The 19,321-nt window shown below is 38.5% G+C and overlaps 4 protein-coding genes across 7 annotated transcripts in view; 2 read left to right on the top strand and 2 right to left on the bottom strand.

The window, feature by feature from the left end:
- Positions 1 to 171: 171 nt before the first annotated feature.
- Positions 172 to 9,750, bottom strand: LOC105560048. 3 transcript variants are annotated; one of them, XM_012008795.1, is made up of 6 exons: positions 9,182 to 9,750; positions 7,418 to 7,961; positions 6,421 to 7,321; positions 5,314 to 5,542; positions 4,045 to 4,342; positions 172 to 3,811 (listed from the first exon to the last, which is right to left on the bottom strand). In XM_012008795.1, exons 3-6 carry the CDS (start codon positions 6,514 to 6,516, stop codon positions 2,296 to 2,298), a joined length of 2,139 nt encoding a protein of 712 aa, XP_011864185.1. In that variant the 5' UTR covers positions 6,517 to 7,321; positions 7,418 to 7,961; positions 9,182 to 9,750; the 3' UTR covers positions 172 to 2,295. The 3 variants fall into 3 exon arrangements, with proteins under 3 accessions (XP_011864185.1, XP_011864184.1, XP_011864186.1); XM_012008794.1 differs by having other exon boundaries at positions 6,421 to 7,961; XM_012008796.1 differs by having other exon boundaries at positions 7,113 to 7,961; positions 9,182 to 9,749.
- A 4,736-nt stretch (positions 9,751 to 14,486) lies between these two features.
- LOC105560046 (cytochrome c oxidase assembly protein COX19) lies at positions 14,487 to 14,933 on the top strand. The gene has a single exon (XM_012008792.1). It carries the CDS (start codon positions 14,651 to 14,653, stop codon positions 14,912 to 14,914), a length of 264 nt encoding a protein of 87 aa, XP_011864182.1. The 5' UTR covers positions 14,487 to 14,650; the 3' UTR covers positions 14,915 to 14,933.
- On the top strand, positions 14,926 to 17,139 carry LOC105560047 (phosphopantothenoylcysteine decarboxylase). The gene is made up of 2 exons (XM_012008793.1): positions 14,926 to 15,995; positions 16,349 to 17,139. The coding sequence occupies exons 1-2, from the start codon at positions 15,570 to 15,572 to the stop codon at positions 16,511 to 16,513; spliced, it is 591 nt and encodes a 196-aa protein (XP_011864183.1). The 5' UTR covers positions 14,926 to 15,569; the 3' UTR covers positions 16,514 to 17,139.
- Positions 17,140 to 17,665: 526 nt separating this feature from the next.
- Positions 17,666 to 19,321, bottom strand: part of LOC105560045 (matrix metalloproteinase-14-like) — a 134,236-nt gene continuing 132,580 nt past the window's right edge. For both annotated transcript variants that reach the window (XM_012008790.1, XM_012008791.1), the window contains one exon: positions 17,666 to 19,199. The gene's annotated coding sequence lies outside the window, so the exon portion shown is untranslated. The remainder of the gene's footprint in view (positions 19,200 to 19,321) is intronic.

Below are 19,321 nucleotides of genomic sequence, written 5' to 3'. Positions count from 1 at the left end.
TTCTAATGTTTTATGAAACATTGTCAGAGAAAGTGGATTATTCTGTTCATTTTCCGACATGAAGTTTGCAAATAGATATAATTGCAGTAATCAAATGAGTACATGATACGATTAAGTAATTTTACTCGACCACGCTCGTGAAGAAGTGGTTTGATGAAAAACACCCATAAAAAAATAGTAAAATATTTTTTATTTGTATAGAGAATCGGCGGATTGGTCACTGAATTGATCGCCGTAATATGTTATTACATATCAAGTTCATACAGATATTAAAAGTTTATTGGTTTAGCCTTAATTAAGAACTGACAAGAGAGTCCGTATAATAAGTATAAGTCATTTTGATACAAATTATAGTGGATGAAATATATTTTCTTCTCGAGTGCAAAGCTGTTTTACTAGACGCCATGTCACGCGAGTAAACAAGTAAGTGAACGAAGGAGAAAGAAACGCGCGCAATGAGAGAGATGCAAAGCGAGCGCTTAGTCAGTTTTACATCAAGGAGATAGTCTACCTTGGAAAGTAAAAAAGTCGATTTTTAAATACAATTTTAAAGTTTAATGTTCTCAAAATGTACTCCTGCAGTTTTAAGCCGAAATTCGAAAAGTTTGTGAAATTACAATGCGCGGATATAATTTTATAGTTTACTTACAAGTTTTATTATCACGAAGCACTCTGCGAGGTTTATTTACTGAAATCATAGATTTAATTGCTAGTGATAAAAGTATAATTTTTCACCACACATTGCTATAACTTGCTTTCTTTGATAATGAAATGTAATAAAGTGTAAAGAATAATTTTGGTCACTTATGAAATTCTTTCATCTAGTTTCTGTTTTTGAAAGAAACTAGATGAAACTTTATTGAAAATGGCCACATGTACTTAAAAAGAGCATTTATAGATATTGTATGTATTAAATTTTTTAATTTTTTAATTTGAGAAATTAATTATTTGTTATTTTACCGAAATGAACATCCGAGAAGGGCTTGAATAAACATTTGCTTTCTCTTTTTGTGCGTGAGATAAATCTCGAACTATCGCAATATTATTCTATTTGCAATATTATTTGCACAATTAGCATTGCGCAAAATCACTCTAAAATATCTATTTTTGGGATCACACATTGAAGTCGCAGCTTTCTCGTATTAAAAACTTTTTCCTTAACTTTGAAGTGCCGCCATTTTGAAAAATGTCATTTTTCTCAACAATTCCGGTTTATTCCATGGACAATTGAGATTAAAGAAACAAAAATTGAAATATTTGAATTTATGTTAAATGATTGCGATAACTTATTGTTTTCGCCAGGAAGACAGGATATATTTTTGTAATACGTTAACGTTGTATAACAACAAAAACAATTATTTTCGTAGCAAAGAAATATCGGTAAATTTGTATGTAAAAGTTTGGATGTATATAGCTTTTTCTTTTAAAATATCTTGAGAATCTCGAGCCCGCAAGATAGACTGCTCCTTAATGCTCGTAAATACCTTAATTATTGACTGATTAAATTATTCGATAATGCTATATGGAAGAATATATGCATAAATAAATATTAAGTTATGCAATTGCGTTCACATATACGATAAAGGCTCCATAAACACGATATTCTCGAGGATACAAACTCGCGCGATGCTCGATGTCACTCATCAAGCCATTTTATTTGACTGTACATATAAAAACGTTGCGTTAACATCCGGAAATAAGATGGAAGCAGCAACATTCTACTCGAAATGTAGCTCTCGAATATGTAACTTTTCAAATTGTACAGGAGAGATCATTATGAACTCGAAAAGAATTCACCTTTTAAAATCATTTATGAATTATTGTGATGTGTGCGAAATTATAACTCCGAAAGAATTCCTTTCCGGTGCTAATTCTTACGGAGTACGAAAAGAATTATCTTCATATTCGAAAAAGGGCTCAGAATTTTTAACATAAGGGCGAATTCCTTTTCAACTCTTGAAAATGTTTTGACAAGTAGAAGAAATGAGATAAAGAAATAATTTATTTCAGGAATTCACAAAGAATCCTTGATAATTCCTTTTGGATATCCTGTGCTATCTGGGTTGTCGAAACGGTTCAGCATCGTGACGATTCTTCCGAATCCAAATCTAATTGAACCGAATCCTATGTCCGGGGAATCTCCGTGAAAAAGAAACGCGTGTCTAAAGGACGTCTCGGCGGCTCGAGGGCGTCTTTTAAACGTGCACGTTGTCTGGAGAAGTTGCTCCAAGGGCTGGAGATTGAAATTATTAGATACAAAAGGTCGATCACTCGGTCCAATCGGATATGTCGTGCCTAAAGACAGTAACAATACAGTCGCATGTTGAACTCGTCAACGCAGGCACTCTGGGTGCCGTAGGCGTTCAGCCTGCTGACCGACCCGGCCAACTTGCGGCTATTGTCGTCCGCTTTGTAGCGTACCGTACCCTCGAAGATCGCGTCACCCGGCGTGGTCTGTATAACCACCGTGTAATCCGTCAGCATCGCGCCGTCCGTCTTATCCAGCCACACCTTCGCGTCCTTGATCCTCTTCAAGTTCAAGGTCGCGCACATTGGATACCTGCGCAACATGTCGTTGAGCTCTCTGACGAGAAACGACACGCTGTCCTGCAGGCCGGTGTCGTTCCACGAGACCGTGTTGCTGGTGTGACACATGCACCAGTGATTCGCGATGTGCGCCATGTCGCAGGTGCGAATGTCCGGCACCGGCAGGAACCAACTGATGCCACGCGGAATAGAAGACGCGGCCTGGACTTTGATGCGCCTCTTGAGGAACGACTCGCGCAGACGGTGCGGGTTCAGCAGATCCGTCAGCGTCTCGTGTAGGTCGAAGGGTGTCGCGAGGCTGTGACTGTTCCTTCGCAAGTTGCCCCAGGCCAGCGGGAACTTCTCGCGCCACCATCTCGGCAGCACGATGAAGACGAAGGGTAGACTGTCCTCGATCTTTCCCTGGTACGTTTGTCGGAAGTCGCCCCACCTCATACCGTGATCGCTCATCACGATCAAGGCGGTGCGATCCAGCAGACCTTCCCGCGACGCGTACTCGACGAACTCGTGATAGGAGTCGTCGCCCAGCTGAGGATACGTGAAGTAATCGTGGGTAAGACTCGCTTGCCAGATGAAGGCGAAGTAGAGCTCCGAGGAGAACTCGATCGCCGTCTTGCGAGTGTAATCCAGCATGCAGTCGAAGGTCTTCCTGGTGCCGATGCAGAGATTGGCGTTCAGCTTGTGGGTGTTGCCGATGTCGGTCTCGGCAGCGACGCAATACGGCCTCAAATAGTAATCTGTCGGTTGCTCGCGGAATCCCGGTTTCAGGTAATTGAACGTGGTCATGGTGTAGGCGTCCTCGCCGAACACCGTGCGATAGCCAGCGGCACTGAAATCCTTCCACAAGAGCGGGCATTCGTCGAAAGTTTTGTTAGACAACTGCCAGCACAGATCCCGGAACTCGTCCTGATTCAGGCCGCTCAGCACCGGGACGAGGTTCGGGTATGTGTTATCGGCAACCTTGGTGTAGCCCAACATCTCCACGGCACCGAGGGACTGAAGCGACCTTACGGTCTTCGGCATCATTCTGTGAAAGTTCATCCTGGAAACCGAGTCGAGCCCGATAACGAGAACACTGAGGCGATCGTCGACGAGCGTATCCATTCGCAGCGCCTGCCTGCATCTTTCCTCTACCAAGGGCTTACGCGGTAGGAAAGCGTAGTAATCCTTGTACACCATCTCGTTATTCTGGTAACACTCGACCTTTACGAATTCGGCATTCACAGCGCAGGAATCTTGGAAAGGATAGCACTGTGTGTCATACCTGCAAAATTTTATCATCATTGAAAGTTATATTATCTATGGAACATATACATTGCGCATATACATGTAATTTAAATGTATAATATATAATATACTCTCTACATCTTTTAGAGTGAGATTTCACTCGAAGAAATAATGAAAATACTGTCGGTCCGACAGTATTACATTATTTTTATATATGTATATAATTTTAATGTATATATAAATTGTTGCTAACGTATTATATATACTAACGTAACAGCATTGTCATTGTCTTTTGTTCGCCAAAATGGTCGCCAGCAGCAACTTATGCCGCCCGGACTGTTGTAGAATTCGTTCCACGCAAGTGGGTTAACGAATAATGCGGTATTGTTCGATTCAATCAATGGCGGAGAGTTTCCATACTCGCATTCGAACACATCTTTTGTTATGAAATGTTGAACCGCAGGATCGAAAGGATCCATCGCTGGTAACCGACATCCCTTGTTGCGAACTAGAAAACCACCGTTGCCTATTGGCATGTATACGTTTGGCGTTGTTGGTGCATATTCCTCTGTAAAATTGCAAATTAATAATTAAAATAGGCGCGAATATATACGAGAATGATTTGAATCTAAATAAGATTGTTGCTGCTACAGTTTGTCAAGAAAGATTTGAACAATATAAAATTACATTATTTTTAAATGTTTGATTTTTTAAAATTAATTTATCAATTATCCATAGCATTGAATATTTTAGTAACTAAATTTTAAATAAAAATTTTACCACAATAATAGCGATTTGAAATTAAATAAAAGAATTCGGATGATTTTAATGAAATATAAAAGTTTATTGTTCAGTTTTATTTTTAAAGTTTGGTTTTTATATTTATTTTCAATCTTCTTTAATTAAGAAATTATTGATATTCAATATTTATAAGAAAATTCATTTATCTTTAAATTTATATAAAAAATATACTTTAGAATATTTTATTTTTGTTTAAGTATCAACACAATATTATATTAATACAAATATTTTATAATAATTATAAACGTATCATTGTCAGTTTTATACTGGTTCTAAAAAGTTTACAACAATATCGTAACTATCTATGCGTAAATCATGTCATATATGTGATTTTTGTATGCTAGATTTTCCATTTTTATGACTGCCACAGAGAATTTTATGCCACTTACATATGTAGAACCTAGATAGCATTTTACTTCTCAGGTTTGTTTCACAATTCTAAAATATTATTTAACAGTTGCTAAAACAGTCTTAATAAAAGGACAGCGTAATAAAATTTGATTCTCACGTTTTGTTTATTGATAAAAACCAAGTGAACAGTTAATGAACCAGATTTTTAGACATTTAGAAAAATACAGAATTAAAAAAAATGTTAAAATTTTGTCAGATTTTATGTTGCATACTTGTACGTTGATATTTTTGATCACGACACAAAGTCCTGTCGTGTTGTTTATATTTAAATTATTCTTGCATGAAAAAATTAAATAAATTATTTGTAATGATCGAACATATACTTACGCGTTATCATATCTTGGGCAGTCGGTTTGGCCATTGCTCCGAATCGGATGATCCGAAACTGACCGGTATTGTAGCTGTTGATAATGAGAAGCGACGTTAACAGGAAAACTAATAGCACGATTAGCCATCTTCGTAGTCGCAGACCACCCTTTTGTATTTTAGTTTTGATTAATGCCGTGGTAGATTCACACTCATCGTCAACAGCTCTTTTGCCGCCGCGAAACAGTGCCTGTCAAAGAAAAGTTTTTTTATACGTTGAAGATCATTTGACGCTACTTGACATATATACCTACATAATAATATGTATCAATATATTAAATTAATAATAGGATGGGACGTAAGTCCTTTGTACAAGACACTTAAGTTCCTAAAAGGAGTATATGCGGACAACAATACTAAATAATAATGAAATATTAAACTAATAAATGATATATTGAGATGAAATTAAATCCGTTTCTAAGCTTCTTATAAGAAGACCGATTTCCTTCAGTATTTTTTCGAGTGACTGAAATTTACATTCAAAATCAAGAAGAGCTCCCCTGGTCTTGTAAATTATATTGAAAGTAACCCGATTAATTGTACGAGTAAAAGTATCACGAAATTAGACATTGTAATTATACTTTGCTTTAAACAAGCACCACGATTGCAATTTTGCAAGTATAAAAATATCGTTAAAAATACTTCTCGCTTTGTATTTAATTATTGAATTGTCACACAACAAATAAAACTAAAACGGATTATGTTTACTGTAATCTGTAATTATCATGATAAACATGGCAATAACAAGAAGGTGAATTTTACTTGAATTATAATTATATTTAACTGAAACGTAAAAAGAACGTTTATTTAGTATCACAATAAATTTTGTTTTCAATCGTATTTTATGGAAAAATCAATATATTCGATTGTTTTGACCTACACTGTTTAAAAAAAAGTGTCTCTAAAAATATATTATTCTATTAGATCGACATACATAAAGAAGAGTACTGCTGAGATCCAATAACTGCTCAAGCGATGAAAGAAAATAATTGCGTACAGCGTGTACGCGTGTTAGAAGAATCGGCATGCTTTTCAGGGGGGGAAACAGAAACAAAAGGTTCATTTTACCTCCTCGGGAGAGTGGTGTTCACGCATAACAGAGCGGTTGTATGCATCAAGCACTTTCGTATGTGTAACGTAGAATTGCACGGTCAGTACGTACATTATGTCCAGCGCGTTTGTCTCTACGGTAGCGATAACAGGACACCGATATCACTTTCGGTTTAGACATCTGTCTCGCTAATTGGCCTAAATTGGAACTCGCGGATTAAAATTTGGGCTCCGTTTATGTGCAATACAAAAGAAATCTATTATTGAGTATACCGCTACATTTATCCGTTTGCCATTATTGTGTCGAAATTTTCTCACGAAGAACGGCAGCTTAGGAGATAGAATTAAATTGAGCAGTCTTGGTCCTTCTATTTTCCATCACTCTTTGCAAAGGTCAAGAGTTTCTTATTTCCTTATGTATATCGTTCTCATATCGTTCCGTAGACACGATTACTCATTGCGAAGCTCATGAATATTGTAATTCCGCATGAAAAAAGCGCATAAACAAATTACATCGAACGTAGCGCAGTATTTTAGAAGGAGATTAGCCCGTAGTGTAGCACGCACGCCATAACTCAAACGTGTCTATTCTGCATCGCAAGCAGAACGCTCTTCTCCCAATGATTGTCTATCTAAGTGAGCTGAGGAGTGGCAAAAGGTGTCTCTCTTTTCGTTGTTTCTCTTCTTCTCTTAACGGTCATTAGACTCACGTTTCTTCGACGAAGTCGCGATATGTTCGTGTGGTCCATGAATTTCGTAATGACGATTACGAGAGATTACGAGAGATTATGAAATTATGGGCGCAATTAATTTCACTATGCGACCTAGCCCCCTCGTTGACGTTTCGCGTTTAATCTAGCGGCCGTTGCGCGGACCTGGAAGACTTCTGGAACGTTGACTGCGGTACGCCGCTGCCATTCTGTCGGCATATATAACAATATATCGCTACACTCGTTTAAGGGGCGTTTCGGTTTAATCGCCACGACTTGTTTCTAATTCTCGATTCGGTACGTACATTTAAGCGATAACTTTTGCGCGGGCAGCGAAGCTGCTCTTCCGAGATGGTCGGCACGTGTTTATTGTGCGAATTAATTTACTCTTGCTCGACATGCTGTTTTCGAACGAGCTTGTTCGGTTTTAGGTCCCATCTGTTTGCTGATCGCCAGCCTGCGAACCATCTCTTCTAGACATGTTGAATCTGCATATCGTCATATCTTTTTCGTCATATCATCGTATCCTTTCCGATATGTACAATAAAAAAAACTGACTGGTCACAGATAATATGAATCAGGCCTGTTCGAGTTCATTAAGCATCTGGAACGGAGCCCCCTACTTTTATCCGATAACTACTTGTGCCACCGTAACTCTTTCCAGTGATAACAACTGCGGCGCATCCACGCGATAATCTATAATGGGTGGAGCCTCGGCACTATCTCTTCTGTCTCTTCTCCGTCCCACTGAGCGTTTTGCTCATTTTTTTCTTCCTAGATCTATTTGGTTGTGTGTTATGCTTAATGACGTACACATCCCCAGAGAAGGTGCATCCATCGATTGTATTCCTGAAACGTTATCGGCAGTTAATTTACGTTCCCAAATAACAGGTGTGATAAAGACTTCATTAAAAAAATTCTTCCTGAATTATTTATTAGAGTAATCTATTCGAAATCAATGCAAAAGAATTCCTTCTCGGTAGTTCAAAAAGGATTACATAAAAGTATACTTTTTACTTCTTACGGAAGTAAATTGAAATTCTTCTACAAACTATTCCTTTTGTATCCAAAAAGGAACTCAACTTTGGTGACATAAAAGCGAATTCTTTTCGAACTCTTAAGAATGCTTTTTTAGAATGAAAATGCGATGAGAAAAGAATTTATTCCACAATTCGGGAATTAAAAAAAACTCTTTTCGGATTCTCTGCTATCTGGGTTAATGTTCCTTTGCAGAGACATTATTTCTTATTACCGTGTAATTCCTTTAATAAAGTATTGCCAGATACGTCGAATAATTTTTCCCATTACGGTTTTACATTACTTCTTCTTCTGCGAGAAATGTCAAAGTCATTAATATTTCTGAATATAAATGCTTTGTAAAGTAATTAAAAAATTTTATTTACGAATTTTTTAATTATAACTTGTCAGACTCGAGTTACCTTTTTAATAAAAATCACAATATGAACAAATGATAAAAGCTGATATTTTTTATTGTTAAAAATAATGGAACAAATTTTAATTAATTTCTTATTTTTCAATTTCTAATTCGGTTATTTTTATTTTAAAATTCAAATAAAATTAAACACTTAAAATAAAACAAAAAATCTTCTAAAAGTAACTTTTTCTGTGAGAACACTCACATTAATCAATTTTAATAACAACAAATACATTTTTGTTCAGGCAAAAATAATCGATAAGAATATTCGCTAATATTAAAAATAAAATTTTACTTGTTATTTTTAAATATTTTATCTAAAAATCTAATTGTAAGATGAATACTTCATTCCTCGAAAAGAGAATCTCTTGTTTCTTTTACTTATAATAATAATTCTTAAATTTTAAGATAAATATAGAAGAACAGAAAATAGTAATTATCTATGTAGCTTATAAATCACCTAGTTATATATTATGTAAATATCTTTTTTTTATTTTTCCCACTTCGATTTGAAAATAATCTTATAACAACGAAAATTTTAGTTAGAGTAACTGCGTTTGTTAATTATTAGAGTTATATGAATAAGTGACATCGAGATTGTCAACAGGCGGAATCTAAAGTAAGATATACGTACATTCGGTCGAATCTTGCGTCCTTGCGCATGTGAGCTTGAAGAGAAGAAACTCTCAAACAGCTGTTTTTATATATCCACTATGATTTCGCAGATATATAACGCGCGCAGTGCTCGAACGTGATGCATATTCAGAAATACTTCTTCTCAGTCAACAACACCCACAATCTCTAAAGAATAGAATCTCTAAAAGCTCCTTTTAGCGCAATTTCAAATCGCAACGACGAGGCGCGCACCGTCGTTACGATCTAATATCTTGTTTCTCTAAATAATGTCGTCGATAATATCCTCCTCCGCAGCACTTATCCTATACAGAATCCGCACTCTCGGAGAGACGCGAATATACAGAGGCAAACGTTAGCAGAATCCTCGGGGGAATGTATAGATGTTCGGCTACCGATCCGGCTTCTCCCTCGTCATCTTCGCGCCGATGTCCGGCCTGTCATCGGAGGACGCGGGGGTGAAAGCGCACACGTTCAACGGCCGATCCTCGGGGATGCTTCGGCAGGCGTTGCCGCGCCCCGGCGTGCTGGGATTCAACCGAGAGTGCGTGCGGACGCCGCGGCTGGCCGAGACTGGGGCGAGAAGTGACGAGACGTGGAGGAGGACCAGGGTTCCTGGTCGATAGTGGAGCACGCGCGTTTCTTCGGCGCGCGGCGACGAGAGACCAGTGCACAATGCACAGAGTTTGCCAGAATCAGACCAAAACGAGACAAAATTCTATTTCGTCGCTGAGATGACGGAGCGTGAAGGGCGTATAAATTGTACATTTCGGGCAAGGCAGAGTTTCAGATTACGGGACACGTCATTTTTACACGTTTTTAAGCGACGTATCATTTTTGGTTTTGGACGTTAATCTGGTAATTTTTGGCAATGCGAGCTTCCGTGTTGATTTTATATTAATCGCACATAAATTCGATAAAACGGCATTTGAACATTTTCTCACTCTCAAATTTTTCATATATTTATGAAACTGTTAAAAAAAAGAGGAAACAGATATGTTTGATACGTTGAGTTGCTAAAATATTTTTCCAATAATTTAAGGTTGAAAACAAAGTTGAAACGGATCCGAAAGTTTTAGATAATGTAAAGTTCGTAGTAATGAATAGTTCGAGTTAGTCGATTATTAAATTCTGGGAACATGTGTGCCGAGAATTAAATCACGTCTGGCTATCTACTTTTCTGTTTCTATTGATACCGATTTATCGCTGTTGTTTATTAATAGATATTAATATTTGTTTCATGCAGAGTAGTCCACGAGATTCAATCGAAGAAATGATTGATGTGACACAAATGTGGAATTTTAAATAATTGATTAATAAATTTTAAGATTCAACAATTTATACAAAATCAATTAACGTATAAAATTATGAATTACATATAATTACATAGGAAATATCAATTATATTAGGGCAATTCATATTTCTTTGTGTGCACATAAGACATTTACATTTATTATATAAGATATTCACTTTGTATATTTTTTCATATAAATTTCTCCATTGCATTCTATTGTCAAAAGCAAAATGAAAAATTAGTCATGCGTGTAACTGATCGCATTAGGATGTACATACATATATGTATATCTTGACCTTGCATACTCGTATACGCCACTACGAAACTTCGTATCGCACTATCGCACTCATAAAAATTATTGTTTTACTACAACCGATAAACCTATAATTACAAACGGACCAATCAATGAGCGATTAGATAACAATGATGTTAATTGCAAGCAGAGCAAGAATTTTAATGCTTCAGTTGTGTTGAGAGATACAGTCGATATGCGAAACAATTGTATACTGGAGAACTTGTTTATCTATAAAAGAATTAAAAGAACATTACTTAATAAACAATACTATTTCTTATATAAATGCGGTTACACAAATTAATTTTCTTATAAATATATAACATTTTTACTAATCCTAAAAAGAAAATTATAATTTATAAATTGTAACGCCGAATATACGTGAATTGTTCATAATACGATTAACAATACGATATTACTAGTAAAGTTTAAAAATATAATAAATAACAGTAGCTTGTATAATAAAATCAAAAAATAAGAGAAGAGGCTCAGAGCCAGAACAAGGTTGTAATGTTCAATAAAATAAATACGCTCGCAAGTTACATATATACGGGGATTACGCAGTTAATGTAAAATTATAATAAGTTAAAAGATGCACTACCGACTCTCAACTTATTATAATTATAATTTCACATTAATGACTGCGTAATCCCCCCGTATATATGTAACTTGCGAGCGTATTCATTTCTTCTTTATACTGAGGTTGGCCCAATAAGGACCGAAACGTATACAGGGTGGGGCAAGAACTTTGATCACCTGAAATATCTCCGCTATTTTTTTGAGATATCAAAATATTTTAATTACAAAAGTTGTACGGCATGAAGAGCGCTATAATATGCCAACGACAATTTTCTTTTGGGTGGAGGCGCTTCGAAGAATTCAAGGTCATCTCAACTTTTTTAAATGGCATGCTATACTTTTTATCCTTGATCCAATAGTGGACGTTGAGACAATTTCTATGTCCTATATTACAAGGTCATTTGGCATTAATAAAGTAGTAAAAAAATAATTATTCTTACATTATTGGAGATGCTCGAGGTGATGTCCGTTTGCATCGATGCAACCGTTGCAACCGTTGAATTCCTGAAGCACGTACACTTCTTAACACTTCCGGACTGATGGTTGCACATGCTGTAATAATTCGTTGCTTCATATTTTCTGCTGTTGTTGGAATTTCTCTGTAAACAATGTCTTTCAATGTTCCCCATAAAAGAAAAGTCGAGTGGTGTTATATCGGGCAAACGAGCTGGCCATGAAATTGGTCCACCATAATTCTGTAAACTTGCATAAATGCATTATTGGTCGACTGAGAATCCGCACGTACAAACAAACAGAATACTACTAGGTGTTGAGCCAGAGGCAGTTACAGGATGGATAGCTGAACGAGGATATCATGATGAAGGAACTGGACATTCTGAGGGAAAAGAACGACGTTCAAGCTGATGTAGTACCCGTACTCGTGAAACAAAAGCTGTGAGACCAAGCAGAATATCCACAAACGCGTCGTTGTTGCCTCTGTATACAATGTCGAGCAATAAACGCGTCAAATGTTGTATATTCAGGAAGCACTAAAATTAGGAGACTCTGTAATACCAGATCCTCTATCGCGATACTTAAGAGGTACTTTACTCTTGTCCCTACATTATATATGATCGTTTTTTAGCTTGTATCTTTTAAATTATAACAGATCAGTTCTGTAAATTGCTCTGGAAAGTACTTAAAAAGCATTTAATGTTATTATATTTATTTGTTTATTTATGTAAGTGCTTAGAGTTGGGGATGCTTAACATAACTCTAGCACACCCACTTTTAAATGCGAAAGTTGCTTGATGCACTAAAATAAGGAAAAATTATAGAACTAAATTATCCTAACTGGCACTTATTTTTAATTTTGGTACACGTTTTACTTTCTTGATGGCGTTAACTTGACGTATGGGAGAGAAACATTGGAGCGATGTACTACAATATTTGTACAACGTGAATTACATTATTTATTCGAACGAGAGTTACGCTCGTGGCAGATCCATTATAGACGAATAACGAAAGAACCTCGCAAGAGAACGAATGAAATAATAAAAAAAGTATAATTATTATATAATTTAATTCAGGAAGATAATCGAGAAATTTACTACAAGTGTAATAACATTTATGATATTTCTATTTCCATCATTTCTTCCTCTATCAATGTTCGTTTATCTCTTAGTTTATTATTTAATGTATACATTACTATGATTCGTTTTCTTTCGGTAATGATTCAAGGATCTTGAGAAAAAAAGATCTGCTTGCTGGTCAAACGCTCAAATAACGTAATTACATACAACTTTTTATTGTAAAACTTCATAAACTTCATATTTATAGTAACAAGATTGAAGTTTTTAACTCAACGTCTTACTACTATTACTGTCGGCATGTTTGTGGAGCATACTCTGTACAGTAGGTATAACAGTCGACAAATACATAGTACTCTCCCTGGATGGAACAGCTGGTGTCCTGCAATAAATTGTCGTTCACGAGAATGCAATTCGTTTCGTTAGGACTAGGATAAGAGGGACCGCTGAAACAAAATCAAAGAATGAATAATACAACACTAATATTTAACTTAACTGAGCAGCTGTACAATTCATAAATTTTTATTAACCCTTTATTCAAAAAAATCACTCTGTAGCGAGAGTCTTACGATCATACTGATTGCGGATATCACCGTTATAATATAATTTTTTTTGTCTGTATTTTGGCCGTAATACGACAACATAGAATCCATAGTTTACAGTTGGCCGACAGGAGCCTCCACCATGTCTCGTGTTAGCCCTAAGGGTTTATCCAGACAAACATACACAGCTGCATAAAGCATATGCATAAAAAAATTGATTGTTCTATCTCCTTATGTGTGCATTTACATATAGTCCAATTAGATTATGCATACATTTATGCGCTATGCACATTTGTCTGCATGGAAAATTTGCGGAAGTACACCTTAAGATATCAATATCGTACGTCACGCCAAATGGACAATATAATTTCCGTCGTGCGTATCTCTTCCTTTGCTACTCGCTTTTATTTCCAATATTATACAGTAATAAAGCACGACAAAGTTGTACTTTGCCTAAACGCTGCGAAATGTTGCTGCGACGCTGCTGCAATCTCGCAATATTTCTGCAAGCGGACATTTTACCGTTGCTTCAATCCAACAGCAATGTTGCAGCAACATTTTGCATCATTTAGGCAATGTTGCAATCTTGCTGCGAAATGTTGCTACAATGTTGTTGAAATCTTGCTATGCTCTATGGAGTAAAGCGTCGATAAAGGCGTTTATGCGCAAATGCAAGGCCTGATGCGATCCGTGGAGGTTCAAAATACACATAAAGTAACCATTAACGTAACTATTAAATTAGTTAACGAAACAATGTAACTGATAATGAGTCAAGTTACAGTTACCGAGGAGAGAAAGTAACGAAGTTGAGTTAGAGTTACCGCAAAAAAGTAACTGTAACTCCGTTACAAGTAACGATACATCAAACAGTCGATGTAAAAAAACTGGGCCAGAGGGAATTGAAGTGCACCGCGGATTCGAAGTTCGCGCCGCTCCAGCATTCGCCGTCACGTGGGCCACATTAGTTCGCCACTTCTGGGGGTCAAGGATAGAGGGCGCTGAAAACCTTCGGTTTTCCAGGGGCGTTTCGCCCGCGGCAGTTTGTCAAGAGGGCGGCGGGGCGCGGGGGAGGAGGGGAGAGGAACGTGGATCGGTATGGATCAATGGATCACGGTCGGGCCAAGATGGCGCGCCGCCGAGGGGGCTGAAGGTCTCGCGCTCGTTCTCGCACGGAAGGGATTTGTTCGCGTCACCCTCGCGCGATCTCTGCGCGCGCCCGCGACAGTGGCGTATTATGTCCTCGTACACGTTCTCGCAGAGGCTGTTCACGCCTACGCCGCCGGAGCGCGGCAGCTTCCCGCTGGACCATGAGGGCCGTTGCAAGAGCACCATGATCAGGTACATGCGCTGCCTGGCCGAGAATCGCAATCAGAACACGATGTGCCGCGACATCGCCAAGGAGTACCTCGGCTGCCGCATGGACCACGATCTGATGGCGCGCGAGGATTGGTCCAAGCTCGGCTTCGCCGGCGAGATCGACGGCGCCAAGGAGACGTAACGTCGATATCGTCTACGGGAACGGATATCGGAGAGGAGGGGTCGTTCTTGTCCTCGTTGTCGTTATTGTTGTTCATCTCGCTTCTTCTCGAGAGTGCCTGGCGCACTCTCTCTCTCTCTCTCTATATATATATATATATATATCTCTCCAGCTAATCGGTGCTCTTAAAACTTTCGATGTAAATAGGACACCAGACGATAGAGTTTGGTGATTCAAGTGTGTTCAAGCGAGAATACGCACTGCCAGCCAGGTGTAACAAGGACTTCCTCTATGTCAGTGTTGTTGAAAAAAAAGCCCATAATAGGTTTAAGGAGAGACCAATTGAGAGAGAAAAAGAGAGACGGATAAAGGAAAAACTGACCCGTATTAAAACATTGCGTATCTACCTTCTATTTTCATAAGGAGGAAGATTAAAAATTAAGTTATATATATATATATCGCTTGACGCTCATTGGGTCGGGCTTCTTGAGCTTTAATGTAAAGCCCGTAGCTTGTTATGCGGCTGGATTGTGTTGCAACCCAAGTGGCCTAAGAGTATAAATGTCCCGCAAGTAAAATAGAGAGTCCCGATATTTATCACGTTGAAAACTCAGAGTCTATCAGGCCTGGTACGGACCGAGGAATAGAACGGGAGGCGACGCAAGGGCGAAGGAAAATGGCGAGCTCCTCCAGAAGGAGAGTACTGGTAGGCTGCACCGGTAGCGTGGCCACGATCAAGCTGCCGCAGCTGGTGGAGATGCTGCGACAGAGCAATCTGGAGGTGAGGGTGGTCGTGACGGAGAGGGCCAAGCATTTCCTCAAGGACGCTCAGCTGCCGCCCGAGATCCAGGTCCTGTCCGACACGGTGGAGTGGGCCGCCTGGCAGGATCGTGGCGATCCGGTGCTGCACATAGACCTGGTGAAATGGGCGGACGTGTTCGTGATAGCGCCGCTGGATGCCAACACCCTGGGCAAGATCGCCAGCGGCATATGCGACAATATCGTTACCTGCGTGGCACGCGCATGGGACCCTGCGAAACCGCTGCTCTTCTGCCCGGCTATGAACACCAGGATGTGGGAGCATCCGGTTACAATGCCTCAAGTGAGACGGAAAGAGTAGCACAGTAGAGATTAAAATAAGAGAATGTCCAGAATATTCTTATTTTTCAAACCAAATAGATAAATAGCTAAAATAATTGATATACGTCTCTGTTTATGTTGCATTTATAGAAGAAGTAGTCGCATTTATATATTTACATTAAGGTTAACTTAACTTTTATTCTGCAGATGTGCGTTACAATTGTATCATTGAAAACAGGAATTTAATTAAATCAATGAAAATGTTTGAAAAAGAGATACGACATTAGTCAAACTTCGTCTTGTCTTTGATATGGTTTCTCTATTTCTCTGTTCTTTTAACAACAACAAAAATCATGGACTTTCGTGCTTTCTCAGATATCACTGCTCAAATCCTGGGGCTACAAGGAGGTGCATTGCATATCCAAGACGTTGATGTGCGGCGACGCGGGAATAGGCGCGATGGCCGAGGTGGACACGATCGTGCGAGCCACCCTGCGAGCCTTGAGCCCCTGGATGGACCAGTCGGATTTGTGTCCCTAGCAGCGGCTGAGATCGGCCTCCTCGTGCGAGCCTCGTCGACGACCCCGCGAGTATCGATGAAGCTCTGTCACGTCGAGAGCGCGATATAAGGATCTCCAAAGACGCGCTATGGTGCGATTCGAACATACGCTTAAGATACACGCCAACGTTGCTGATCTCTAATAAAAATTCGGACGAGCCTAAGACCCGGATCTTTCGGGCCGTATACGGATCATGTAATCGAGAATTTATATTTGTTAGTGAAAACGTCTATAAACTTTTCTCGAGTTACGTTGTTCATTGTTGAGAATTTCATCCTTTCGTTGCTGTTACGAGATGAGCTGTGTCACCATTAGATCATTGTTAGATAGAAACCTATGTAAGTTTACGCGGTTAAAATAGCGAAATCTGAGTTTGAACGCATCATGGTCGTCATATCCTTTGCTCAACCTGGAATAAATCAATCGTACTATGAGGAACAAACGAGATAATCGTGACTTTATCTGTCCAGTTGAAATGCGATGTGTAAAAATGCTGTAAAGAAAAGAAACAAAAAAATTCTGTTGACATATCCTAAAGTTGATCCGCTGGAATGTACAATGCTTTTGTTAAATATATGAACAATAAAATAAATAGATATATGAATATATATATAATAAAATATATGAATGATGACGAGAATGTGCAAGGTGTTCTTCCTGCTTTTCCTGACTTACGCAAGTGTCTTCCAGCGATGCAAGACGAAAAACCAGAAGTTTCCTGCGGTATATTAGGTATATTCGGTAAAATCACTTTATTTTCGTATATACACAAATAAAGCACGGACTGACAATATATAAAATATGTATAAAGCATAATAATCGACACGTTACATTAATTTTCCCTTAGGTTTGGAATAAACGGACTGTTGGAGAGATTCTCCTAATAGAATTGCAAGACGCATCACCCCAATGTGCGTTTGCTTCTCCGTAACAAAGGTGTAGGTATTCAACCAGAAGACAAAATCCTCGAGTTAAAGAAATTTATCGTTTATACCGTCTATAGGCTTGTTTTCTGTTGCTGCACTGGTGAACTAGTGCAGTAAGCTAGAGTGAGAAAAAAAATACTTGTCCTACTCTAACTTATTGCACTAGTTCACCAGTGCAGCAACAGAAAACGAGCCTTTCGTTTCAATGCTGCGCACTTCACGAACATATAGTACATTCTGCAATAAGCGCGACTTGTGGTATACTATTATATAATTATAAAACATGTTTATATATTTATATATACAGGGGTGTACGTTGGAAATATAAATACTATAAACTTCGCAGAGGCGTATCGCGATATTAAAACTGCAGTCAATTCCTCCTTCGCAAAAAAAAAATTTACTCTTTCCTCTTTCAAGTTTTGTTCTTACTTAAATTCTTGGTTACTCACACTTCAATTTATATGAAATTATGAGCTGAAGTCTATTCAAGATTAAATGCGAAATGAGATTTCGTTATTTATTTCCGCTCTTGAGGCTTCCGTTCGCATAGAAACCATCGGTGTCTTTTGCTAAGAGAAGAAATCGGCTTGAAACAAATCGGGAAGTACGCTCGCAAAGTTCATGTAAGCATCTCAGATACACCGGCGCTGTATATAAATCTGCGAGATTGATTCTGTGCTACTTCCTTGATATTACACTAACTACTTGATCGCGCGCGGTATATAAATATCACAGTTTACAAAACTGGCGACACTGCGTTTTGCCCGTGTCCTCTTTTGCTAAATTATACGGTATCAATTAATACAATATTTATATAAAATATGTGTTCTGTCGGAATCGGCTATTTCATTGTTTTGAAATTCGATTCCAACTGATAATCGCGTCGCGATTTACGGAAAGGACGATCACGGGATTTCTTGGTGGCGCGTATTGGTCCTCGGGAGGGATATATATATATATATGACTGAGGACCCCCGTCTCGACTTAAAAATTCCTGCAAAACGTATATCGAAAAAAGTTGGATGGATTTTCGGCAGTGACAGTTCGTAAAATATTATCGCGAGATTGTAAGTGAGATGCCCTCAAGGAGAATCTCGTTTCTCACTTCGCATCTTCGAGGACCCGACGTTCGTCCGTCGTGCGATATAAAAAAGTTACGTCTTAGGAATTATTTCGTATATAAATGTGGCCGTGTAAAAAGACAGTGTACAAAAATATGCCCCTGCGCAGCGCAACGGCTGCGGTCTTTCCAGGATTGATGATATGGAGCTAAAGTCACACGCTCTTCGCAAGATTAAATACAATTTTATCGCCGAGATAAAAACTGAGTAATAAAACGTATACGACGCAAGGTTTCCCCTCGTAATATCATATTTCAAAATTTTATAATTCGTCGTTGCCATTTCACATAATACATCTTTGAAGACATGGCTTCGCGACTTAGTTCGATATCATTCTTGGAGCTTCATTCGGACTGCAATCGCGACCTCTCGGAAGGCTCGGCGATTCCGTAGAATTCGATCCCGTGAATGCGAAGTGCCGCAGGCGTTCCTTTGAAACTCCAATCGATACACGAACAAGCTTCCGTCCCCTGTGCTCGCCGATCTATCGACGTCCGCGCTTTAAAAATTCGTGTGACTCTCTGGTATTCGTATTTCGCACGCGAAATTCCCGTGTGAGGTACAAAATGTGCTCCCCGTCGCACATCGTCAGCTGGAAGAACACGTGCGTTATAATCTGAAAAAAAGACGGAAAAACTTGTGACAGCGGCTGCTCTTTTATTCTCAAATAATTGATTTAATCGCACTCAAAATTTAACTCTTACTTGAACCATGCGGTATATTTCGTAGAACTAAATG

The sequence above is a fragment of the Vollenhovia emeryi genome, unplaced genomic scaffold (genome assembly GCF_000949405.1).
Source record: "Vollenhovia emeryi isolate VEMERY1.0 unplaced genomic scaffold, V.emery_V1.0 DF939243.1, whole genome shotgun sequence".
In the NCBI taxonomy this organism is placed as follows: domain Eukaryota; kingdom Metazoa; phylum Arthropoda; class Insecta; order Hymenoptera; family Formicidae; genus Vollenhovia; species Vollenhovia emeryi.
Note: the sequence above shows the minus strand (reverse complement) of the source record. Positions and strands in the feature narration are given on the sequence as shown.

Excerpts from the sequence above, each read along its gene's own strand:
- LOC105560048 (XM_012008794.1), bottom strand. The coding sequence starts at position 6,516 with ATGTACGTACTGACCGTGCAATTCTACGTTACACATACGAAAGTGCTT. Across the intron at positions 5,543-6,420 it reads AACACCACTCTCCCGAGGAG|GCACTGTTTCGCGGCGGCAA; the intron begins GTAAAATGAACC and ends TTTCTTTGACAG. Across the intron at positions 4,343-5,313 it reads TGCCCAAGATATGATAACGC|AGGAATATGCACCAACAACG; the intron begins GTAAGTATATGT and ends GCAATTTTACAG.
- LOC105560046 (XM_012008792.1), top strand. The coding sequence starts at position 14,651 with ATGTCCTCGTACACGTTCTCGCAGAGGCTGTTCACGCCTACGCCGCCG.
- LOC105560047 (XM_012008793.1), top strand. The coding sequence starts at position 15,570 with ATGGCGAGCTCCTCCAGAAGGAGAGTACTGGTAGGCTGCACCGGTAGC. Across the intron at positions 15,996-16,348 it reads ATCCGGTTACAATGCCTCAA|ATATCACTGCTCAAATCCTG; the intron begins GTGAGACGGAAA and ends GTGCTTTCTCAG.